We start from the raw sequence: 26483 nt of genomic DNA on the forward strand, positions 1-26483 counted from the left end.
CAAAATCCCAAAGTCTCTCACACTGGCTGAGACCAACTGCTAACCAGAGTGGGACTTTCTACAAACATCAGGTACGAGCAGATTTCTTTAAAGATTGGTGATTGAAAATGCAATAATTTCTTTTGATTTTAGGTCCTAAAGAAAATGGTCAGTCTTCTTAAAGACTTTCAATGAAAGTGTTGTTTAATCCAAAGTAAAACCATGTTTAATCTGCAGCTTGTAGTTTCTTTAGAGTGGGACTGAGATAGTGTCGAAATAGCTCAAAGTGAATATGCACTCGCTGCCAACACCCTTCTGATAAAAAGGGAAAGCAAACATTCCTCACTGATTACCTTTGACCACATTTGTTAACATCAAGTTTTACACAAAGTAGGCCTGTATGTCACTGTTAAGGCATTTGACAAGTCTGAACATAGTGTCTAAATCACCCTCTGGGCTGTTGACACACACATACTGTAATGATGACAATTCTACATTTTACACAGCTACAGAAACTGTTAAGTAACAACAAATGATACTCCATTGCCTCAACATTCCTGTTTCATGTATTGCTGAGATATTTGTCAAGAATGCATTGATAAAAACTAAAGTGTCATAAGGGGCTTTCCGACCGGAAGGGATTTTTGCAGTTCTTAGAACTAAACGTTCCTAGAACACTTTTTTCGTCGTGTTCCGACAGGAAAATTTTGGGGATTTTTAAGTTCCTCTGGCCTCAGTAGCGTACTTTTTTAGCTCCTACTTCAGAGCAGGGTCTTTTCCCTTTTCCTAGGTGTACTTGATTGGTCGAACTTATAAGTCACGCCCACTGCCAACTCGGAAACTTGCAGACAGAGCAACGGGACATTTTTAACAATTTTCACCATCTTATTCATCATTAAATTCACGTCTGACAACGTTTTAGGCGAGAAATTAACTGTTTAGATTTCGAATATAGGCAGTCTTGCGAAAATTGATGCCGAATTGACAATTTGCTTCAAAGTTTTCGGAGTTCAGAAGCTCCATCAAGTGAGGCGACAGCCAGCAGGCGCCTGCCCCGGCCTCTAGCTCGTCGCTCGGACAGTCATGCTCAGACACCTCGCGGTAAGCTGGAGGTCTCTCAGACCGCTCTCCGAGTATAATAAAGCCCCGTCTGTGTTGAGCAAAACATTACGTGAATTACTACGAGAATGGACGTGCATTTAATATAGGAAAAGTGCACAAGTATTAGCATCATTTGCGTCACTCCCTTACCCCTCCTACCAGTCCCTATGGCCACTTGGCCAGTGGGAATGTAAACCGAAAAAAAGATTTTGGGGGAGAGTAGTTCTTAGAACTGCTTAGAAGTGTACTTTTCCTCTAAAAAGTACAAATACTATCTGGTCGGAAAGCACCTATAGATAAGATGCAACAGGCCATGCATACTGTATGGAATCTAAAGGTGGAAACAAACAGGCAATTTGCACCATAGTGTAAATCCTAAAAATTGGTCTACAACTTCTTTTGCTTCAAGGCACAAAGGTGGCAGGTCCGCTGAGTTGTGAAAAAATACAATCTTGTCATTCAGACAGATTCTCGTCAAAGTTAAAGGCAACCAGAGAATGAGTGAAAGCATCATTTAACTGTTTCATGACCTATTATACAATTAATTGATCTACAGGAAATTAATTGACAACAATTTTTTAGTAGTAATCTTTCTACCAAAAGTGCCAAACACCAAGCTCCAGCCTCTTAATTGTGAGAATGTGCTGCTTTTCCTTCTTTAACATTATAGTAAATTAAATGTATATTGGGTTTTCGACTGTTGGTCGGAAAAAATAAGATACCTGAAGAAGACACGGCCACTTTTCCACTGTTTTATAGATCAAATGATTAATCCAGAACATAATCAGAAGATGAATCGTTGGCTGGAGCTCTAATTAGAATTTCATTAGTAATAGATTCCAAATAGATAATGAGGTGTATCTATACTTCTGTACCTGTACAGTCTGATGCAATCCAATACAGCTGCACTGCCATAAAGTCTACTTTTAGGATGCCTATTTTGTTGACACCGTCATAGAGGTGTTAATTTAATAATATGTTTTAGTATTAGTGTGTTGTACTGGATTACATTATATTTAGAGGCGTTCTTAATATTCTGCCCCCCCCCCCTCATAGGAGGACAGGGCCAAAAAAAATAAATCGGAAACACGTCTCAATATAATGAAGTCCAGTACAGCAGTACCACCTTTAACTAGGACCTCAAAAATAAACATATAATTGAATTAACACATTTCTGACAATGTCAACAAAAGCATAATATTACAAACTTTTGTATAGATAGATGGTATAAAAGAGCAGTTGTATTAGATTGCATTCAATTGTATAGGTGTGCCTAATAAAGCGGCCGCAGATTACTGTAGGTACTTAGAGTTGTTCTCTACAACAGAAGGCAAAGCCCCCCTTTATTCCAATATAATAAAATATAATATCAGAGATTAATTTAAGATAAAGTGTTTACTTATAGTACTTAAAAATGGGTTCTGTTGTACTTAACTGACACTGTCTTGCATTTTTTTCATGTATTGTACTTTTTCCTATTGTGTTACGGTACTAGTCGAAGTGCTTCTGTAAATTGTCCCCACGGGAAAATAGTGTTTGGAGTTGAATTGAACCTCCTCTGGGGCAGGAAAGTGAATTTGACTAGAAGTACTAAAAGCAGACTGTGAACAGTAAACACTGAAGCTACAGTATGTTAACACTATTGAGTTTCATGCAGGTGATGCATTTGCCTTTATGATATGATAAGCAAAGTGACACGGTGTAATAAATGTCAAGTAAATGTTCAGCACCTTAAAAAACATTCAAACATTTACTAAGTGGGTGACGATCACTAACAGCACATTCAGTAGTTGCAGGCAGAGATATTGCAGCACTGCATGACTGCCGTTGTATCAATGCAAAGGCTTCAGTCAGTAATGCCATACCTATGATGTCGTAACTGCAGAATAGTGACTTCACAGGTGTTTCATTGCATGCAGTGAAAAATGGTACACACTTTTAGTCCAGAGATTAGAAATGACCCCATTTTGAACTAATCACAAGCTATTGTGCACAAAGGCTTAAATGGCAGCTGAGTGATTTCCATCTTGTGCAGAAAAGCTAAATAAGGTGATTTTCTGAAAGAGTTTCCACAATAAGTAACACATGGAAGTAATAAAGTAAAGAAAAGACCCTTGTCTAGATTTACCCTTTCAGTGAGGCAGAGACTTTGTGGCAGAGTTCCACACCACACCCTGTTTTCTGAGAGGGAAATGTTCTTTTCAACTGGAGGCAACGACATCATGTATCATAAATACACAGCCATTTATCTATCAACAGAAGGGGTGGAAAAAGCAACTGGTCTTCCATTTCTTCTACTTACCACTTATTTGTATGCGGTAAAAAAACAGTGGTGGCATGTCCAAACTTGAAGGTTAAAACCCACAAAACCCAAGGACAGAATTGTGTGTAATTGAAATGTTAGTCTTTTTTTTATTATTGTATTTTCTTATTTACTTTTGATTTCAACCTTTTCATATAAAAGAAAAAACATCTTTAAAGAAAATACAAAAAGATATAGCCACAATTCATTTCTTTAAGTAAACTAGATTTAGATCAAACTTCACTGATGCGTTTACCGCCATTGCAGCAGCAAGTTGTATGACTGAAATATTTGTAATTTAATCCCCACCCCCTTTTTCACTTAAGTGGCTATAATCAATATGATAATTATATTTACAATGGAAAACATGACTACTTGTGTGTGAAAGGAAGTGGTCGTAGTGAGTGACTAACACACAACTAAATATCCCCAACTCTGCAGCATTTTAGCATCTTACAGCTCATTGTTCTGGTTTACTTTTGCTACTCTCATTAATGTTGTATCAGCTGCAATATGCATGTGTTTTGTGCACAAAAAAACACTGTACACTCACTAGCTGCCCATCAACAAACAGCAGACAGACACAGTTAGAGGCTATCTGGTCAACATAGTGGAGCATAGCTAAAGAACCAGATATTTCCCTCAGGAGTTGTTGGAGACCAAAAACAAAGGTAAAAGGAGGGTGAATATTGAGAACTGTATGATGAGGTTTAAAGTGTTAAGAACTGTGCAGTGTTTGTGTTTTAAGTATTTCCTTACCTGTTGTAACAACAATGGGCATTTCTGACTGTTCCAGTTCCGAAGCATTACGTGTCGTCATGCCAAATGGTGCTTGTGAAACCTGTTTATCAACTGGCAGTGTTCATTTCTAATTCCTGCAAAGACATGATAAAATGAGAAGAAAAAGTTAACCATTACAATATTTTTATCTATGTGCAGTGCACCAAGTACTAATGCAGGGATTACATATGAAGAAAGTTGGACTACACATAAAAAAAAAAAATTGCAATAAGGTGTAATAAAGACCTTGATTTGAATGTAGTTACAGTTACTGGGAGGTGCTCACTAGGGAGACCTCTTTCTTCTTTTCTTTAATTAAAAGTAGATTTCATTACATTTTCATTACATCATTTTTTTTTTTAAAGTAAATTCATATTTTTATTCATATGTTTATATGCATATCCATCCATCCATCTTCATCCGCCTATCCGGGGTCGGGTCGCGGGGGTAGCAGCTCCAGCAGGGGACCCCAAACTTCCCTTTCCCGGGCCACATTAACCAGCTCCGACTGGGGGATCCCGAGGCGTTCCCAGGCCAGGTTAGAGATATAATCCCTCCACCTAGTCCTGGGTCTCCCCCGAGGCCTCCTCCCAGCTGGACGTGCCTGGAACACCTCCCTAGGGAGGCGCCCAGGGGGCATCCTTACCAGATGCCCGAACCACCTCAACTGGCTCCTTTCGACGCAAAGGAGCAGCGGCTCTACTCCGAGCTCCTCACGGATAACTGAGCTTCTCACCCTATCTCTAAGGGAGACGCCAGCTACCCTCCTGAGGAAACCCATTTCGGCCGCTTGTACCCTGGATCTTGTTCTTTCGGTCATGACCCAGCCTTCATGACCATAGATGACCGTAGATTGAGAGCTTTGCCTTCTGGCTCAGCTCTCTTTTCGTCACAACGGTGCGATAAATTGAATGTAATACCGCACCTGCTGTGCCGATTCTCCGACCAATCTCCCGCTCCATTGTCCCCTCACTCGCGAACAAGACCCCAAGGTACTTGAACTCCTTCACTTGGGGTAAGGACTCATTCCCTACCTGGAGAAGGCACTCCATCGGTTTCCTGCTGAGAACCATGGCCTCCGATTTAGAGGTGCTGATCCTCATCCCAGCCGCTTCACACTCGGCTGCGAACCGATCCAGTGAGTGCTGAAGGTCACAGGCCGATGATGCCATCAGGACCACATCATCTGCAAAAAGCAGCGATGAGATCCCCAGCCCACCGAACTGCAACCCCTCTCCACCCCGACTACGCCTCGATATCCTGTCCATAAATACTACAAACAGGATTGGTGACAAAGCGCAGCCCTGGCGGAGGCCAACTCTCACCTGAAACGAGTCCGACTTACTGCCGAGAACCCGGACACAGCTCTCGCTTTGGTCGTACAGAGATTGGATGGCCCTGAGAAGGGACCCCTCACCCTGTACTCCCGCAGCACCTCCCACAGTATCTCCCGGGGCACCCGGTCATACGCCTTCTCCAGATCCACAAAACACATGTAGACTGGTTGGGCATACTCCCAGGCTCCCTCCAGGATCCTTGCGAGAGTAAAGATCTGGTCCGTTGTTCCACGACCAGGACGGAATCCGCATTGTTCCTCTTCAACCTGAGATTCGACTATCGACCGAACCCTCCTTTCCAGCACCTTGGAGTAGACTTTACCGGGAGGCTGAGAAGTGTGATACCCCTGTAATTGGCACACACCCTCTGGTCCCCCTTTTTAAAAAAGGGGGACCCACCACCCCGGTCTGCCACTCCTTAGGCACCGTCCCAGACTTCCACGCAATGTTGAAGAGGCGTGTCAACCAAGACAACCCCTCCACACCCAGAGCTTTAAGCATTTCTGGACGGATCTCATCAATTCCTGGGGCTTTGCCACTGTGGAGTTGTTTAACTACCTCAGCAACCTCCACCAGGGAAATTGATGCCAATCCCCCCTCATCCTCCAGCTCTGCCTCTACCATAGAGGGCGTATTAGTCGGATTTAGGAGTTCCTCAAAGTGCTCCTTCCACCGCCCTATTACCTCCTCAGTTGAGGTCAACAGCGTCCCCATCCTTACTGTACACAGCTTGGATGGTTCCCCGCTTCCCCCTCCTGAGGTGGCGAACGGTTTTCCAGAAGTACCTTGGTGCCGACCGAAAGTCCTTCTCCATGTCTTCTCCGAACTTCTCCCACACACGCTGCTTTGCCTCTTTCACAGCAGAGGCTGCAGCCCTTCGGGCCCTTCGGTACCTTGCAACTGCCTCCGGAGTCGTCTGGGATAACATATCCCGGAAAGACTCCTTCTTCAGTCGGACGGCTTCCCTGACCACCGGTGTCCACCACGGTGTTCGTGGGTTACAGCCCCTTGAGGCACCTAAGACCCTAAGACCACAGCTCCTCACCGCAGCTTCAGCAATGGAAACTTTGAACATTGTCCACTCAGGTTCAATGCCCCCCAGCCTCCACAGGGATGCACGAAAAGCTCCGCCGGAGGTGTGAGTTGAAAGTCTGTCGGACAGGGGCCTCCTCCAGACGTTCCCAATTTACCCGCACTACCCGCTTTGGGCTTACCAGGTCTGTCCAGAGTCTTCCCCCACCCCCTGACCCAACTCACCACCAGATGGTGATCGGTTGACAGCTCCGCCCCTCTCTTCACCCGAGTGTCCAAAACATATGGCCTCAGATCAGATGAAACGATTATAAAATCGATCATTGACCTTTGGCCTAGGGTGCTCTGGTACCAAGTACACTTATGAGCATCCCTATGTTCGAACATGGTGTTCGTTATAGACAATCCATGACTAGCACAGAAGTCCAACAACAAACAACCACTCTGGTTTAGATCAGGAGGCCGTTCCTCCCAATCACGCCTCTCCATGTGTCTCCATCATTACCCACGTGCGCGTTGAAGTCCCCCCCCAGCAGAACTATGGAGTCCCCGACTGGAGCCCCCATGCAGGACTCCACTCAAGGTCTCCAAGAAGGCCGAATACTCTGAACTCTTGTTTGGTGCATATGCACAAACAACAGTCAGAGTTTTTCCCCCCCACAACCCGCAGGCGTAGGGAGGCGACCCTCTCGCCCACCGGGTTAAACTCCAACGTAGCGGCGCTCAGCCGGGGGCTTGTGAGTATCCCCCACACCCGCCCGGCGCCTCACACCCTGGGCAACTCCGGAGAAGAAAAGAGTCCAACCCCTATCCAGGAGTATGGTTCCAGAACCAAGACTGTGCGTAGAGGTAAGCCCCACCAGATCTAACCGGTAGCGCTCCACCTCCCGCACAAGTTCCGGCTCCTTCCCCCACAGAGAGGTGACATTCCACGTCCCCCAGAGCCAGCCTCTGCTGCCCGGGTCTGGTCCGTCGAGGCCCCTGACCTTCACTGCCACCCATGTGGCAGCGCACCCGACCCCAGCGGTTCCTCCCACAGGTGGTGGGCCCATGGGATGGAGGGATGTCCGCCACGTAGCTTTTTCGGGCTGTGCCCGACCGGGCTCCGTGGCAAACCCGGCCACCAGACGCTCGCTGACGAGCCCTCCATCTGGGCCTGGCTCCAGACGGGGGCCCCGGGCTTCCTCCGGGCAGGGTCACTTCATCCCTTCCTCGATTTTTCATAGGATTTTTGAACCATTCTTTGTCTGGCCCCTCACCTGAGACCACTTTGCCTTGGGAGACCCTACCAGGAGCACAAAGCTCCAGACAACACAGCCCTCAGGTTCATAGGGACACACAAACCTCTCCACCACGATAAGGTGATGGTTCCCGGAGAAGTATATGCATATCTCTACAAAAAAAATATGTCCTGTAAAACTTGAAATACTATTCATGTCACAAAAACATTTAATTTCTTTTTTGTTAGTTGGGTAATTTACTTTTATGGCAAACTATTTGTATTGGATTGAGTGTACCATATACAACGTCAGTATTGACTCAATATGACCCTTATTATAATCGTGCTTTGTCTTTGATAAGTAATCTGATATCTGGTGTGTGTGAGTTTGTGTGTCAACTGAATTTTATGGTATCACTTTAAAACAAATAAATAATAAGTAAATAAAATAGCTAAATACACAGGTGCAAAAAACATTTAGGGCCCTATCTTGCACCCAGCGCAATTGACTTTGTACACCGACGCATGTATCATTCCTATTTTGCACCCGACGCACAGCGGATTTTTCCCTCAACAGACTCACATCGGTAAATCAGGGAATGAACTGGCGCTCCCGGGGGCGGTTCAGCAAAAAGAGGAGGCGTGTTCCGGCGCAAACGTTCCCTAGTGCTATTTTGCAGTTTCAGAAAACAATTCCGCCACAGACCAGGAAAAACCTAGTCTAAAAAGTCAGTGGCACGTTATTCAGATGCTATTTTAAGGGCGCATGCTTGGCCGTAATGTAGAGTGTGCACACCGCCCATACACTTTGCTTCTCTCATCTCACGGACCCAGCAGTTCCCATTTTTGCAAACCATACATAAATACAAGGAAAAATATGACCTTGTCTTACACATTTCCATTAATCATGGATGTGTTGATGACATAAATGAGGAAATATTAGAGGACTTAAGGAGATGTGATTTGAACTGCATGTGCCGATGCCACTTAACCCAAATGCCCCAGCAGCAGCACGGGAGAGGAGAGACAGAAGATCTCGGTCTAATGTTAGACTACATTGCAAAAATATCACCATGCATTCATAACCTCGTGATTCAGTGAGAGTGAGCCCAAAACATAGGAAAGTACGTTTTTGTGACATTTCTTTATTTACATTTTGTCAAAAAGAAAAATCAATAGCAAACGTCGGTCTCCTCGGCTGTGAACCGCTCCTGGCGTGCGTCCATGGATGTATTAAGAGCGTGCGCCTAGCAAATCCGCCATTATAATAGCAATCCGCCATGGAACAAGCGCGCCTGCTTTTAAAGGGAATGTGAGATAACGCGAAAGAGTCATTTATCCCGCCGGTATAATAGCAACAGCGCCCGAGATCCGCCCACAAAGCTACTTGCGTTTGGCGTTTGATACTTGCGTTTCAGATCGTTAAATTAGGGCCCTTAGACTAAACGCTGAAAAACATTATACAATAACGATATAAACATGCTTATGAGGAAGAGAACTGATAAACAAAATGTGTTTTACATGCCTTATCTCTACAGGGACGGAGTTTCAAAGCCCTGCAATTCTGACCATAAAAGCCAGGATACCTTTGGTCGTTTTTCTGGATTTTGGAACGGCCGGAGGATCCCAAGATCTGAGGCTGCCCAAAGACTGATAAGGAATCTAAAAGGTTTGGAAGACAGACCATATACTGTAAAACTTATCTTTTGGGTGACAATCAAGTTCACTTATTTGACTTTAAGGAAAACAAACATGATTGCCTTCTGTTATCATTAACATATATTTTATTTATTTTTTATTTCTCAAGGCTACTAATATTTTGAGGAAATCAGATTAAAATTGAATGGGATAAATACATGTTTTACCTTTGTGTTTTCTTGCACAGGCTGGTGATTCAAAGGCTTTAGTTAATCATTATTAAACTTTATTTGCTGAACTCAAATACCATATCTTAAGTATTTTTCTGCAGTATATTACATATTCCCTTAAGAGTGGAAAGATTTGTTTGTAGTACTTTAGCATTCCCTGAAAGTGTTTATTTGCATTATCTTGAGAAAAAAAATACATGCTGCAATTGTAAATATGTATAAGTGTAAATATAAATGCTTTAAATTTGTAGTGTGCTGCAATTCCCTTCATTTAGGGAGGGTTTACGAGGTATTTAAGCAATGTAGGCATTTACTTCATAGAGTAAGCACTACATAAAATACATTTTGACTTTGGCTTTTTCTAAAGACTATAAATAATTGACAATAGAAGCTTGGAATCAAGCAATCTTTGTTAGCAGAGTGAACAGTGAGAATACATTTTAAGATATGCAAAACAACTGCAGGATAATGCAAAAGTATTACAAATAATTCCCACTTTGGTTTCTGTGGGATTTAGTAATTTCAACAGCTGCTTACATCCTAAAATTTCAATAAGATATATAGGTGGACCTTACTGTTTGTTTTGTCAATGTATATGTCACCATTATGTGTACCTTTTTAATGTTTAGTAAATGCCAGCAGTCATAGTGCTGTATGACTGCTGGCTGTCTCTATGTTAGTCCTATGTTACCTGCCTAGGGACTGCAGATGGAAAGTAGTTATTTTTACTAATTCTGGCATATTTACATGGTGTTTTTATACAACAATGTTCATAAATATGCATGGTCCCTATCAAATAAACCAATAAAATAAAAAAATAATACTGTCCACTAAAAGTCGAAGAAATTCATTTTACAAAACTTACATGTACATTTGGAGACTGCTGAATAATATGCATATGATGCATATATTTGATTAGATTTAGATGCAAAGCACCTTCATAAAGGTAATATATTGTTTTTTGTTGAAACTGGTTCAGAGTGGTGTCCATTTAACTTTGTAATCATTGTGCAGGCTGTAGAGCTACTGAATTGTATTGTGTTATAAAGAGAGGTGTTTCGAATATAGCCTACCCTTACAAATTATAAGCATCTCTCAGTGTAACACAACACAATTAACCAGCAACATAAACTACAGCTTTCAAAATGACCATGCAATTAAATCAACACCTCTCTAAAACAGTTTTAACAAAAACGAACAGTATGAACATCATGAAGGTAAGATTTATAGCATGGCTCTGAATTACTTACTAGCAAGTAGTACCAAATTGGTATCTGAGTATATTTACCAACAAATGTGCAGCTTATTTCAACCCAGTGTCTTGATAAGAATCTCTGTATCTATAAAATTTTGTAGTGGACACAAAAAAAATTTTTGTGGTACTTACAGACAATGCATGCATTATCCAAACAAATTTAAGCAACTGTTTTTGTGTTATACAGCTCCATAGGCCAAGATGGACTCTAAGCAAAATGGCCACACAGAAGTCCACGGACCTGTGGCTGGCATCTTCCTGGAAAAAACAAGGGAGAAGATAACCATATATCAAGCCATGAAGAAACGTCTGCTTAAGCCAGGAACAGCATTAGCCCTGCTTGAAGCACAAGCGGCCACAGTAGGTATCGTAGACCCAATTAACAATCAAATACTTCCTGTTGCAGATGCTGTTAAGGAGGGAATAGTTGGCCCGGAAATGAAAGAGAAACTCCTCACAGCAGAGAAAGCTGTCAGGGGCTATTTAGACCCCTACACAAACCAAATGATATCTGTATATCAAGCTATGCAAAAAGATTTAGTTTCAAGAGATTATGGATTGAGGCTGCTGGAAGCACAAATAGCCACACAAGGCTTGTTTGATCCTGTTGAAAAGTCAAATATTTCAGTTGAATCTGCAATTCAAAAGGGCTACTATGAAAAAGGTTTGCTCAATGACCAGATGTCAGAGCTGAAAGTATTCTACAATCCAAGCTTGCAAGAAAATCTTAACTACCACAACCTGCTAGAGAAATGCACGGTGGAGCCTGACACAGGCTTGTTGCTCCTTCCTGTTTGCATAACCTTCAAAGGTCTGCGAAGAGGTATTTCCTCCACTGAACTTCTTGCATCAAAGATCATTGACAAAGAAACATTTGATGACCTACAGAAGGGAAAGACCACTACACAGGATGTGATGTTGATGGAAACGGTTAAAGAGTACCTGAATGGCAAAGGCAGTATCGCAGGCATTGCTATACTCTCGTCCAATCAGAGAATGAGCATTTATCAAGCCATGAAGAAAGGCATACTGATGCCTGGAACAGCACTCGTTCTACTGGAGGCACAAGCTGCGACTGGATTCATGATTGATCCTATAGAAAACAAAACGTTCACTGTGGATGAGGCCATCAAAAACAAAGTTTTTGGCCCAGAATTTCACGCAAAGCTGCGTTCTGCTGAGCGAGCAGTTACTGGATACAAAGACCCATACTCAGGTGAAACTATATCTCTGTTTCAAGCAATGGAAAAAGAACTCATCATTCAGGAACATGGAATACGCCTACTTGAGGCGCAAATCGCTACAGGTGGAATAATAGACCCGATCAACAGTCATAGACTACCAACGGAAGTGGCCTTCAAGAGAGGTTATTTCAATGAAGAAATGAATGCCATACTAGAGCATCCAGGGGATGACACGAAGGGTTTCTTTGACCCAAACACAGAAGATAATCTAACTTACCTTCAGCTGATGGAAAGGTGTGTCATTGATCCCATCACTGGACTGTGCCTCCTTCCTATCCATGGTAAGTCAGACAAGCTGAATTTCAACTTTATTGACAATCAAACTAAAATGGCCTTCAAAGAGGAGAAGGTAAATGTGGTATGTGGAAAGTACATGGGGAAGACAGTATCTCTGTGGGAACTCCTGATGTCAGAATACTTTGATGAACACCAGAGGCGAGACATCATTCAAAAGTACAGAGAAGGGAAGCTCAATATCAAGACCATTATCACAACGGTTCTGGAAATCATAGAAAATTCTGTGAAAACAACAAATGTCATCTTTGAAGGCATCAGAGAAAACGTCACAGCCAAACAGCTTGAGGAAGCAGATATCATAAGTAAGGAGGTTCTGGAGGATCTGAAAAAGGGAAAAGTGTCAGTGAAGGATGTGATAAAAGATGAAAATGTCAATATGTACCTACAGGGTAAAGACAGCATCGCAGGCATTCTGCTTCCTGATTCTCAAATCATGACCATCTACCAGGCCAAACAAAAAGGAAAGCTGATGCCAGGAACTGCTCTGATTCTACTGGAAGCACAGGCAGCAACAGGGTTCATAATTGACCCTATTGGAAACAGGAAGTTTTCAGTGGATGATGCTGTCAAAGCCAAGATAGTGGGTCCTGATGTGTGTCACAAATTGCGCTCAGCAGAGAAAGCGGTCACTGGGTACAAGAATCCATATGATGGCAAAATAATCTCTTTGTTCCAAGCCATGCAAAAAGATCTCATCCTAAAAGACCATGGGATTCGGCTCCTGGAAGCACAAATTGCGACCGGTGGGATTATTGACCCAGTGAACAGCCATCGCATTCCTGTCCATGTGGCCTATAAGAAGGGATACTTTAATGAGGAAATGAATGAGATCCTGATTGATCCAAGTGATGACACCAAAGGATTCTTTGATCCCAACACCCTTGAGAACCTGACATACTTGCAACTCATGGCTAGATGTGTCAGAGATCCCAGTACAGGTCTGTGCCTCTTGCCACTCAAAAGCAAAAGTAACAAAATTTCCATAGATGATAACATAAGGGAAACGTTCAAAACAACAACAGTTACCGTTAAGTATGGCAGGTTTAATGGCAAGCACACAACACTGTGGGATCTTATCAATTCAGAGTATCTGACTGAGGACAAAAGACAGGAGTTTTTCAAGCTCTTCAAGTCAAGGAAAATCACAGTTGAGCAACTCATTGTCACCATTTTAGAGATCATTGAGAGTAAGGAGATAAAACGGCAAGCAGGACTGAACATTAAAGGTCTCAGAGGACAGGTCTCTGTTGTGGATCTTTTGGAGCTTGAAATTGTGGATGAAAAAACATACAACAGTTTGGTCGAGGGAAAGATGACAAGCACTGATGTGATGAAAATGGACAGTGTGAGAGCCTACCTACAAGGGAAAAGTTGTGTGGCTGGGGTGATACTACAACCCTCAAATCAGAAGCTGAGCATCTATGAGGCACAGAGAGTTGGCATTCTCACACCTGGCACTGCTCTTTGCCTCCTTGAAGCACAAGCAGCCACAGGTTTCATTGTTGATCCTTTGAAAAACCAAAAACTGACAGTGGAGCAAGCTCTCAGAGAGAAGGTAATTGGTCCAGAGATGCATGACAAGCTTTTGTCTGCAGAGAGGGCTGTCACTGGTTACATAGATCCATACACTGGTCAAAAGATCTCACTTTTCCAAGCTTTGCAAAAGGATCTAATTATCAAGCAGCATGGCATCCGTTTACTTGAAGCCCAGCTTGCTACAGGTGGAATCATTGATCCTTTGAAGTGTCTTCACTTACCCCTTAAGGTTGCATACAGGAAAGGATATTTTGATGCGGAATTTTATCAGATCCTATCAGACCCAACTGATGACACAAAGGGCTTTTTTGATCCAAAGACACAACACAATCTGACATACATGGAGATGTTGGGTAGATGTGTAAAAGATGAGGAAACAGGACTGCTTCTGCTGTCAATGAATGACAAACCGAAAACTACAGAAACAAAGGCAAACATGTACACTAACACTGAGATAAAGCAAGAGTTTGAAAAGACAGCTGTGAGCATATTGGTAGGACGGTACTCAGGAAAATCTGTTTCTCTATGGGACTTGATCCACTCTGGGTATTTTACAGAGGATCAGCAGCTTGAATTCTTTGATAAATACAGAACAAGGAAGACAAGCACACAAACCATAATCACATTAGTGATTTCCACCATTGAAAAACTGGAGAGTGAAACACACAAAACGATAATGGGCCTGAGAAAACCTGTCTCTGCTCAACAACTACTGGATTCTGATATCATTGATGCAGATACATTCAAACAGGTGAAAGACGGAAAACTCCCTCTTGAAGAAGTGATCAAACGTGAGCCTGTGAGAGGATACCTGAAGGGAACCGGAAGCATTGCTGGAATTAAGGTTCATCCATCCCAGAAAGTAATGAGCATATATGAAGCAAAGAAGGAAGATCTGTTGACACCTGGCACTGCACTTGTACTGCTTGAAGCGCAGGCTGCAACAGGATGGGTGATCGATCCTTTAAAAAACAAGTTCTATGCTGTTGATGAGGCAGCAAGAGAGAAAGTAATCGGACCAGATGTACATGAGCAACTTCTCTCAGCCGAACGAGCAGTCACTGGCTACAAAGATCCATACACAGATGCAACCATATCACTGTTTGAAGCCATGGATGAACAGCTGATTGCAAGAAGTGATGGCATTCGTCTTCTCGAGGCACAGATAGCAACTGGAGGAATCATTGACCCAAATCAAAGTCACAGGCTACCTGTTCATGTTGCTATTAAAAAGGGATATCTAGATGAAGAAATAAGCAAAATTCTGTTGAACCCGACTGATGATGCAAAGGGATTCTTTGATCCAAACACCAAAGAAAACCTCACTTACCTTCAGCTGATAAAGCGATGCGAGAAGGATCCAGAAACTGGGCTACTTCTTCTATCCCTGTATCAAGAGGAATCCCATGTATTTCACACAGATGAGCAAATAGAGCTTGCTTTCAAAAATAAACCGATCGCAATGGATGCTGGAAAATTTAAAAACAAAAAGGTGACATTGTGGGAAGTGCTGGTCTCTGAATACATATCAGAACAAAAAAGGGAGCAGCTCATACAACAATACAAAACAAAAACCATGACAATAGAGGAGATCATTGAAATACTCACTGTTATCATTACTGAGGTATCATCCAAAGAAAGAAAGTTCAAAGGACTAAGAAAGCAGGTCTCAGCCAGTGAGTTGTATGAGTCAAAGATTATCTCAAAGGAACTTTTCACACAGATTATACAAGGAAAGGTAACTGAAGAGAATGTTAACAAAATGGAATCGATTCAGAAGTACCTTGGAGCTACAAACTGTATAGCAGGTGTCAGAGTTGAATCTACAAAGAAAGTTATGAGCATCTACGAAGCCAAAATGAAAAGCCTGCTGACCCCTGGTACATCTCTTGTGCTGCTGGAGGCACAAGCTGCCACTGGTTTTGTCATCGATCCAGTGAACAACAAAAAACTTTCTGTAGAGGAAGCTGTGGCTCAAGGAGTGGTTGGCAGTGAGTGGAAAAAGAAACTGCTTTCAGCAGAAAGGGCTGTTACTGGGTACAAAGATCCCTACACTGGAAACACAATTTCTTTGTTCCAGGCCTTGAAAAAAGATCTTATTGTGAAAGATCATGGAATCCGTCTCCTTGAAGCACAAATTGCCACAGGAGGCATAATTGACCCAGTCCACAGTCACAGAGTGCCTGTACAAATAGCATACCAAAGAGGTTACTTTGATGAAGAAATGCATGAGATTCTGTCTGACCCTGATGATGACACCAAGGGCTTCTTTGATCCCAACACTCAAGATAACCTTACCTATCTCCAGCTGATTGAGAGATGTGTCACAGATCCCATCACAGGCCTTAGCTTACTGGTGATTGCAAAGAAAGGGAGTTTTATTTCTTTGTTGATGAGGCAACAAAACTAATTTTGAAATCTACAATGACAACCAGAGCAGGAGGGAAATACCATGGCACATCAGTGTCTCTGTGGGATCTGCTCTACTCCAAATACATCACTGAGGAGAAGAGGAGAGAGCTTGTGCAACAGTACAAGTCTGGATCAATCACAATTGAACGCTTCTTGGAAATTATCCTGACAATCATTCAGCAGCAGACCACAACAACCTCATCGTCATCACTTGTCATGTGCCAACCACCAGAAACAAAAGTGGATAGCAGCACAACTACCATCACCACTACAGTTACAGAGACAACTGAAGTTCAAAACTTCCATGGAATCAGAAAGGATGTCACTGCCAATGAGTTGCTTGAATCAAAAATCATCAATGAGGACCTCTACAAAAATCTTACTGCTGGAAAAGTCACAGTGACAGAAGTAAGTGAAATGGACTCAGTACGTAAGTACTTAAAGGGAACTAACAGCATTGCAGGAGTGTACCTGCAGTCCACCAAAGAGACCCTGAGTATATATGAAGCCAAAAGCAAAGGCCTGCTAACTCCTGGTACTTCTCTGGTTCTGCTGGAAGCCCAAGCTGCCACTGGCTTTGTTATCGACCCAGTAAACAACAAGAGACTTTCTGTAGAGGAAGCTGTGGCTCAAAGAGTGGTTGGCAGTGAGTGGAAAAATAAACTGCTTTCAGCAGAAAGGGCTGTTACAGGATACAGAGATCCCCACACTGGAAACACAATTTCGTTGTTCCAAGCCTTGAAAAAAGATCTTATTGTGAAAGATCATGGAATTCGTCTCCTTGAAGCACAAATTGCCACAGGAGGCATAATTGACCCAGTGCACAGTCACAGAGTGCCTGTTCAGGTAGCATATACAAGAGGTTACTTTGATGAAGAAATGAACAAGATTCTGTCTGACCCCGATGATGACACCAAGGGCTTCTTTGACCCCAACACCCAAGAGAACCTCACCTATCTTCAGCTGGTTGAGAGGTGTGTCACAGATCCCATCACAGGCCTTAGCTTACTGGTGATTGCAAAGAAAGGCGAGTTTTATTTCTTTGTTGATGAGGCAACAAAACTCATTTTGAAATCTACAATGACAACCAGAGCAGGAGGGAAATACCATGGCACATCAGTGTCTCTGTGGGATCTGCTCTACTCCAAATACATCACTGAGGAGAAGAGGAGAGAGCTTGTGCAACAGTACAAGTCTGGATCAATCACAATTGAACGCTTCTTGGAAATTATCCTGACAATCATTCAGCAGCAGACCACAACAACCTCATCGTCATCACTTGTCATGTGCCAACCACCAGAAACAAAAGTGGATAGCAGCACAACTACCATCACCACTACAGTTACAGAGACAACTGAAGTTCAAAACTTCCATGGAATCAGAAAGGATGTCACTGCCAATGAGTTGCTTGAATCAAAAATCATCAATGAGGACCTCTACAAAAATCTTACTGCTGGAAAAGTCACAGTGACAGAAGTAAGTGAAATGGACTCAGTACGTAAGTACTTAAAGGGAACTAACAGCATTGCAGGAGTGTACCTGCAGTCCACCAAAGAGACCCTGAGTATATATGAAGCCAAAAGCAAAGGCCTGCTAACTCCTGGTACTTCTCTGGTTCTGCTGGAAGCCCAAGCTGCCACTGGCTTTGTTATCGACCCAGTAAACAACAAGAAACTTTCTGTAGAGGAAGCTGTGGCTCAAAGAGTGGTTGGCAGTGAGTGGAAAAATAAATTGCTTTCAGCAGAAAGGGCTGTTACAGGATACAAAGATCCCTACACTGGAAACACAATTTCGTTGTTCCAAGCCTTGAAAAAAGATCTTATTGTGAAAGATCATGGAATTCGTCTCCTTGAAGCACAAATTGCCACAGGAGGCATAATTGACCCAGTGCACAGTCACAGAGTGCCTGTTCAGGTAGCATATACAAGAGGTTACTTTGATGAAGAAATGAACAAGATTCTGTCTGACCCCGATGATGACACCAAGGGCTTCTTTGACCCCAACACCCAAGAGAACCTCACCTATCTTCAGCTGGTTGAGAGGTGTGTCACAGATCCCATCACAGGCCTTAGCTTACTGGTGATTGCAAAGAAAGGCGAGTTTTATTTCTTTGTTGATGAGGCAACAAAACTCATTTTGAAATCTACAATGACAACCAGAGCAGGAGGGAAATACCATGGCACATCAGTGTCTCTGTGGGATCTGCTCTACTCCAAATACATCACTGAGGAGAAGAGGAGAGAGCTTGTGCAACAGTACAAGTCTGGATCAATCACAATTGAACGCTTCTTGGAAATTATCCTGACAATCATTCAGCAGCAGACCACAACAACCTCATCGTCATCACTTGTCATGTGCCAACCACCAGAAACAAAAGTGGATAGCAGCACAACTACCATCACCACTACAGTTACAGAGACAACTGAAGTTCAAAACTTCCATGGAATCAGAAAGGATGTCACTGCCAATGAGTTGCTTGAATCAAAAATCATCAATGAGGACCTCTACAAAAATCTTACTGCTGGAAAAGTCACAGTGACAGAAGTAAGTGAAATGGACTCAGTACGTAAGTACTTAAAGGGAACTAACAGCATTGCAGGAGTGTACCTGCAGTCCACCAAAGAGACCCTGAGTATATATGAAGCCAAAAGCAAAGGCCTGCTAACTCCTGGTACTTCTCTGGTTCTGCTGGAAGCCCAAGCTGCCACTGGCTTTGTTATCGACCCAGTAAACAACAAGAGACTTTCTGTAGAGGAAGCTGTGGCTCAAAGAGTGGTTGGCAGTGAGTGGAAAAATAAACTGCTTTCAGCAGAAAGGGCTGTTACAGGATACAAAGATCCCTACACTGGAAACACAATTTCGTTGTTCCAAGCCTTGAAAAAAGATCTTATTGTGAAAGATCATGGAATTCGTCTCCTTGAAGCACAAATTGCCACAGGAGGCATAATTGACCCAGTGCACAGTCACAGAGTGCCTGTTCAGGTAGCATATACAAGAGGTTACTTTGATGAAGAAATGAACAAGATTCTGTCTGACCCCTGATGATGACACCAAGGGCTTCTTTGACCCAAACACAAAAGAGAACCTCACCTATCTTCAGCTGGTTGAGAGGTGTGTCACAGATCCCATTACAGGCCTTAGCTTACTCCCCTTGCACAGGTGAAGGAAACCTTTCTAGAAGTATTAATTCTTGAGTTTTATTTTTAACCTTCAGTTTACTCAGAATTGCAGTTAGTACCATCTGCTTGTAACAAATCATTTTACTGCCAGTTATTTTTAATAGGCATTTAAGGTTGTCCTTAAAGACATCTGGGGTGAAAGATACATGTATACTGTACTGTGCGGAATAATACGTTTTTCAAGATTGCTGTCAAAAAACAAGCCGGCCTTATATGAGTCAACTCTGAAAAGTACACTATGTGTTGCCTTTTTCTTGTTTTCAGTCACTTTATAATTACCTAATTCTGATCTCCTCTAACATACATTGCAGTACAATAACTGCACTTTGGTTTTGCAATACATCCCCGTTTTAATGTTTTTCATGTTATTTGTGGTGTCTAAAGATTGGATTGATTTTACATTGATGTAACAAGAGTATATCTTTACCTGGCCTGTACAAACAGGATTCAGTTATGTTTTATAACATGCAGGTGATGCTTTTCTTACTTAAATCCTTTGTTTCCAAAGTAAACTATGCATTGCTTTAACCTCACTTGGAGGCCAGCCATACACTTGTTTTTTTGTGCTATTGTAAAACCTTTTGTGCAAACTGTTGTGTGTGTGGCCTAATAAAGAAGTGAAATATAAGTACTAGATCTTGTCTTTCTTTTAGCAATTTTGTATGAACATCTTGACATTTTGGGAACTATTATTAGTTCAGTACAACACATACTGTAAAACACCCATATAATACTTCCTCTTCAAAAACAGTAAAGCAAATCAAATGCAAACATTTCAAAGAGTGTGAAACACAGTCTCTCACTTGAAACACTTGACAATGAATGTCCTCGACAACTGTATGCAGCAGACCACATTTTGCAAATTTAGCTTGAGTGTACAGCACTCTAGTGGAAAGAAAATATAAAACAAACATTTAATGACATGTTTAACATTTATTTTTAATGTCAAATATTTCTTGATTTTTTTTTGTCTGGAATGATTGTAACCTGGTGCAAAATGTGTATAAATATAAAAAAAAAGAGTCAAATATATCAAAGAAATCCAGGTATACACAACTGGATGTCCTTATAGGAGAACATTTGAGGTGACTATAAATGTATTCAAATCCAACACGTCAATGTCACCCCTTAAATCTACATGTAGACAGTGCTCTTACCTTTTATGAATTGACATTAATGCAACAGGCTTTGTCACTGGATTCCAAACCCTTGCTTTCTAGCACGATAAGAAGGGCTTTTGCATGAACTGTCTGTTTTGTGTGAACAGTTTTCATATAAAACATTTACAAAAAGACCTGCGAGTAAAATATCCACATACTTAAAACAACATAATCCATCATGAATATGAATATTGACTACTCCAATTTGTCCAGCAGCAGGCGAATGTCTTCTTGGCCACGGTAAATTCTCTTCATTCCCCTTGGAAGATAACGGCAGGATGAAAGGTTGAGGTAGCTAAGAGCAGTCATCTGGCCAATGACTGGCCTGCAAAATAAAGTACACATACCAATTTGTTGTGAAATCCTTGAAAAGATAGTGCTAAGTGTAAACTTGCAGTACTCAGAATTTACAAATGTGAATGAATTCAGTTCTGCAAGCCTGCAGATTGTCTTTTAAAAGGTTAAGTTTATAGTTGATTTGACTGGTAGAGTTAAGATTAAAAACTATACATTGAGTACCTGAGGGCAAGTGGTGTGATCCTGGTCCCACTCAGGTTTAGTGAACGCAGGGTATCTGCCTCTGTGGCCTGAGCAAGGTGACTCATCGCTATTTCCAAGTCCTCCTCTGTGAAGAGCTGATTTGCGATGTCAAGCTGTTGCAGTGTTCGACTCCATTTCTGGGTCACCATGTGAAGCCCCTTTTTAGGTGATGACAACGTAACATTGCTGTTGAAATACTGTCCCCAGAACAGACATTCAAGCTCTGCCAAATCACAACAAAGGAAGGTAGCGTTAATTAATGAATGGGTTTTTAATGCAAATTAAGATCACTGATATTGTGAACATTATTTTTTAATAACTATACATTTGTACAAGAGTTCAAAGGGTATTCAGTATGAAAAGCAGAGCAAAAGTAAGTATTTCTATGACCTCAATAAATGTTCAGGTCATTGTGGATTATATATAAAAATACCATACTAAGCGTTTCAGTACTGTATGTGCCCCAAATTAGGTCCCATTTTATAAGTCATACTTAAGTAACTTAATAACCCCAAATTGACCATAAGTATAGATTGCATGAGTTAGGCCTACCAAGACAGGGTAGTGTTGCGAGACCGAATGGTGTGATTCGAGAACAGCCTCGCAGGTCCAACACCCGCAGCCTGGGCGAGCCAAAGAGGATGTCCCACAAATCTTTGTCGGTCATGTAGGAATAAGAGGTGGTTGCGATACACAGCTCTTCCAATAACGGGAAGCCTAATGTTGAATCTGCACCATTACGCATCATCTTATGCAGTGGTCTGACATTCAGCATCCGGAAGGTCTGATGGGAAGTCGAATAGATGTAGAATAGATGACCAAGTTTCATGGGTAAACGCGGTGCCCACACAGTATACGACAAGATAGAATTTAGGGCTGCAATTAGCGAGTGTTCTTATCGATTAAGCTGCCCATTATTTAATAAATTAATCATGTGCTTATAAAAATGTCAGAAAATTGGGAAATATGTCCATTATATTTGCCAGAGCTCAAGGAGACATTTTCACATCTTTTGTTTTGTCCCTCCAACAGTCCAAAACCCAAAGATATTCAGTTTACAGTGATATATGACAAAGTAATACTAAGTAAAACTAATTACCAATAAATTTCAAGTCGCAATTCATTTTCTGTGGATCGACTAAGCGATTAGTCGTTTCAGCTCTTAAAGCATTACACTTCATATGTACAAAAGAGCTTCAAAATGTATTATTTATGATGGTCAGTTTTTTCATTTAGCAGTGATCAGGGAAACTACAGAGCCCGATACATTAAACATAATATAATAACCATCGTCATTCAGTCACATTTACATATAGTCACAATAGTCACATTGGCATAGAGAAGTGAAATAATAGTTTATATTAGTAATATTAGTTTTTTACCTTCAGTTTAGGGCATGCCATCTGTAGTGCCTGGATGCAAATGGGAAGCTCACAGCCTTTACTGTCCAGCTTTGTGTTGACCTCCAACAACTCCAAATCAGGACAGTTTCCCTTCTGAAAAGACAAATATGATATGTTGAGTGTACCAAGTGTATCTGTCCTCCATAGCTTGGGCTGTGTGTAATGCATGCAAAAAAGTGCTTACAGTGATGGCAGTCAGCAGTCTGTCATTCTTTAGTCCATGAGTGAACAAAATTTGCTTGATCTGGATCCCATGATTTTCAAGGTACTCCAGGAGTCCCTCAACCTGAAACTACAACAAACACAAGTTTTCTACAAATTTACTATTCAATATGTAACCAAGCAGGTGGTAAATGAACCCGTTATGAGTCGCTGGCTGTGAATGGTGTACCAAATTGGACAATAACTATCCATAATTTAGTGATCCTATTCTATACATCGATACATTTTAGGATGCATCCAATAGCAACAACATTTTTTTTTTTTACGGTGAAACCTATACAATAACTGATCTGGTTGAAAATGTACCTCTGAATACTGGAGATCCATGCTGTGCAGAGACCGGCTGTGCAGACCAAGGCTGTGGAAGGCTGTCGCTGTCAGGCCTGTACAGTAGGAGAGCTTGAGGGAGTGAAGCTGAGGGCAGAACTGCGACACAACCTAAATTTGATCACAGCATATGCCGGAAAAAACACACGGCAAATGTAAAATGGGTTGATAAAAACGGCAACCTATACTTTATCAGACAAAAAAAAAGGTAGAAGAATGGTTCTCTTATTTTAGAGCAAAACTCTAGTTTAAAAGTCTTCAAACAGCCTATCAGCACTCAACTAGCAATTACTTTCATTACTGATTCATCTGCTGATGCGATGGTAATGTATTCAAATTATCAAACACCCCAACTTTATTGTCATATATGACAAATAATAGAATCAAGTCCTCACATTTCAGAAGATAGAACCAGCAAGTATTTGGCATTTTTGGATGAAAAATAACAAAAACAATAAAATCATTATCAAAATAGTTGCCTAATTAATTTTCCATCCAGATGGTTAATTGGTTAAGTTTTTGTGTTCAGAAGCTTATAAAACAATAGTTAAAAAAACAGATATCTAATCTTGATGACTTACCTCTACTGCATAGGTAACATTCTTTGTCCAGTGACAGAGAGAGAAGTCTCGTAGCTGAGAGAATCTAGAGAACAAGCACTGTTTATTATTTATTTTGCAAGATGTATATATATATATATATATATATATATAAAAAAATCTCAAGACATCTAAGCACAAATTTAATCACAGTTCGCATAATGTACTGTATATGTAAAAACCTCATCATAAAACTAATAACACAGACCTGTTCTGTGCCAGCCAGTTAAAAGTGTCCTTAATCTTCTTCTCAGTTTTAGGTAGCTGGGTTTTCCCTGGTGCAATCCAGCAGTGACCCACAGTCACTTTACGCCACAGGGCCGGACTAGAGGCAGCAGCGTTCCACAGACGACAAACTCTGCCCACCCTACACCAGAAACACAGAAGTAAAAATGAATTTGGTTTGGAGTGGAATGTATGGCTCCCAAATAACACAGTGCTTCAGCTGGATGATATCATTGACAATGCTATGATACTTCTAATATCATACATATTATTTTCATTAATAACTAAAATTAAATGTGAATATTTGCTGTTTTTATTGGTCTTCTATGGTAGTAATTTGAATGGGTTAGGGTTATGGACTGATGCTTGGACAAAATTGCCTCTTCAGGCTAATTTTAAGACGTCAAATTGAGCTCTGTGAAATTGTGATGGCCATTTTTTGCTATGTTCTTGCATTTAATGGCCAAACGATTAACGGCAACAAAACAGTCTGCGGTTTAAACTTCTGTGAAAATAATCGTTATTGACAGTCTTAATCATGATATAGCAAATGAACACAGAATCATTTCTAGAATAATGAAATTGATGTTGAATTCAATAAAAGGTGTCAAACTATTATGCATTTAAACAGACAAAACTCTTCCCATGTATACATGTATTTAGAGTTTAAAATCAATTTTAGAATCATTAATTTGGATAACATCATTTTGTAAAGCTACAACAGTTTCCACTGAAAGTCAGAACGATAATATTGAAATAAAGGATCTCCGAGTCCAATACGCTATATCTCAATCAGGTCATAGTATAAATGTTGGATATTTAAGTATACACTAAGCTACTGTACACAATCACATGTGATTATTACCTGCATAGGAATGGTACAGCGCCATCTTGGACAATCACCATCTGAAAAATACTGATTAGCACCTCCTCAGGAAGACTTTGACCCCATCTGTGATCTGTTGCGCTCTGCAGCATAAACAAATTGGTGTCCTCTTTTTCCTTGGCAACTGGATTATTTGTCAGTTTAGGCTTGGCACGGACTGTCTTTTTTTTCTTAATCTGATTAGTTTTTAATTTTACTTTAGTTAGCCTCTTCTTTTTGCTTCCCTTCTTCGGGGGAGTCCAGGTTGAACCATCATACTGAGAAGTAGAACTTGATATGACAAGAAGCATATCTTCCCCTTGATGGACAGTGTAGCCAAGCTGGGCAGGCCTGGAGACTCTGGCCTTTTTATGCTTCTTGGCTTTTGCATTTGCAGGCTTACCAGTGGTCCTCTTAAAAGAAGCTTTTTTTGGCTTTGGTCCATCTTCTCCTTGACCTGATGTATTTGATGTGCTTGGTGCAGCGTCTTCTCTTCTTTCACTGTGGGTTGAAGCCTCTGCTTCAGGGGAATCCATTGTGTGCTGCTAACTTGTCTTGAAGTTGGCTGAGAGATGGCATAAAGGCAGCTGAAAAAAGAATCACAAAAAAATCAGTCTGTATCTCTGTGGTGATTTATTGTGGATAATAATATCAGGTACACATTATGTCATGCAGCAGAGTGGATGGGGAGAAAGTAAATACAACAAAATAACTCGTAAGATAAATCATATCTAGTGTCTTACTTACAGTACACCAAAAATCTACATTAATACTTAAATATCATGCTAATGTCACATTGTGACTGAAATACAGATTGTTTTGAAGTATACTGTGTAGAAGACTGAGCTACAGGGGATGGTACAATACAGCAGAATCCTGCACTGCACATCATTTCTTACTTTTCCCCCCTTCAAATTAGTTGAGCTGCTCTTCAATCTTTCCAAGTACCCCCCTGGCAACGGCACAATTACCACCATGTACCCCTGGTTGGGAATCTCTGCTCTACTATAGTGTAACTACAATAAAAGTCATCGTTTTAAAAAATGTGTTTTCTATCTGAAAGCTGCGTGCGCCTCCTCAATTGTTTGTAAACGGAAGACCAGACAGTCACATCATGGACTGTATAAAGTGAGAGAAAAAGACTATCGAATAATTAACATCAACTATTGAACAACGTTTTTTATGGCGTTAAATACAAACTAAGCATTTGCACAACATATCATCAATGGCAACGTAGATTTGTTTGCAAGCTAAATTAATCAAATTGTCTTAGCTAACTAAGCTAGCTAAGGTTAACGTTTTTCTCATACAATTAACTTACGTTAACGCTAGTTAGTTAACGGGTCGCCATGTAACATAACGCCACAGAACACTGGCATAACAACTGTTTCTGCGTTGACAAATAATATTATTAACAGAAATATTTTCTGAAATAAAAAAGGTATTTCGTTGCTATTTCGCGTTACCTGCTGCTAGTACACCAAAACGAATGGCAACCTCCAACCTTAGTAGTAGACCCACAATGCATTTCACATAACCTCTGTGATTGGTGGAGACCTCGACAACAGCCCGCCTTCTGTAAAACTATCCAATCACCGAAC

At 41.3% G+C, this 26483-nt stretch overlaps 2 protein-coding genes across 4 annotated transcripts; one reads left to right on the top strand and one right to left on the bottom strand.

Moving 5' to 3' along the window:
• eppk1 (epiplakin 1) lies at positions 1-20169 on the top strand. Its single transcript, XM_078267443.1, is given in 5 exon segments — positions 1-71; positions 9289-9419; positions 11061-16325; positions 16655-19398; positions 19400-20169. Coding segments are annotated over 3 exon segments (8121 nt in total). The 5' UTR covers positions 1-71; positions 9289-9419; positions 11061-11074; the 3' UTR covers positions 19526-20169.
• Positions 19731-26403, bottom strand: fbxl6 (F-box and leucine-rich repeat protein 6). 3 transcript variants are annotated; one of them, XM_078267437.1, is made up of 10 exons: positions 26349-26403; positions 24883-25469; positions 24001-24159; positions 23775-23838; positions 23173-23304; positions 22829-22936; positions 22624-22737; positions 21794-22025; positions 21221-21464; positions 19731-21026 (listed from the first exon to the last, which is right to left on the bottom strand). In XM_078267437.1, the coding sequence occupies exons 2-10, from the start codon at positions 25416-25418 to the stop codon at positions 20897-20899; spliced, it is 1719 nt and encodes a 572-aa protein (XP_078123563.1). In that variant the 5' UTR covers positions 25419-25469; positions 26349-26403; the 3' UTR covers positions 19731-20896. The 3 variants fall into 3 exon arrangements, with proteins under 3 accessions (XP_078123563.1, XP_078123565.1, XP_078123564.1); XM_078267439.1 differs by lacking the exon at positions 26349-26403 and adding an exon at positions 26204-26331; XM_078267438.1 differs by lacking the exon at positions 26349-26403 and adding an exon at positions 25782-26161.
• Between the last annotated feature and the right edge of the window lie 80 nt (positions 26404-26483).

The sequence above is a fragment of the Sander vitreus genome, chromosome 14 (genome assembly GCF_031162955.1).
Source record: "Sander vitreus isolate 19-12246 chromosome 14, sanVit1, whole genome shotgun sequence".
Taxonomy (NCBI): Eukaryota; Metazoa; Chordata; class Actinopteri; order Perciformes; family Percidae; genus Sander; species Sander vitreus.

What these genes read in the sequence shown, in the direction of transcription:
- fbxl6 (XM_078267437.1), bottom strand. Translation starts at nt 25,418, where the DNA reads ATGGATTCCCCTGAAGCAGAGGCTTCAACCCACAGTGAAAGAAGAGAA. An exon ending in GACTGCTGACTGCCATCACT is followed by an intron (nt 22,738 to 22,828) that starts GTAAGCACTTTT and finishes TTGTCTTTTCAG; the next exon opens with AAGGGAAACTGTCCTGATTT. An exon ending in ATCACACCACTTGCCCTCAG is followed by an intron (nt 21,027 to 21,220) that starts GTACTCAATGTA and finishes TTTATTTTGCAG; the next exon opens with GCCAGTCATTGGCCAGATGA.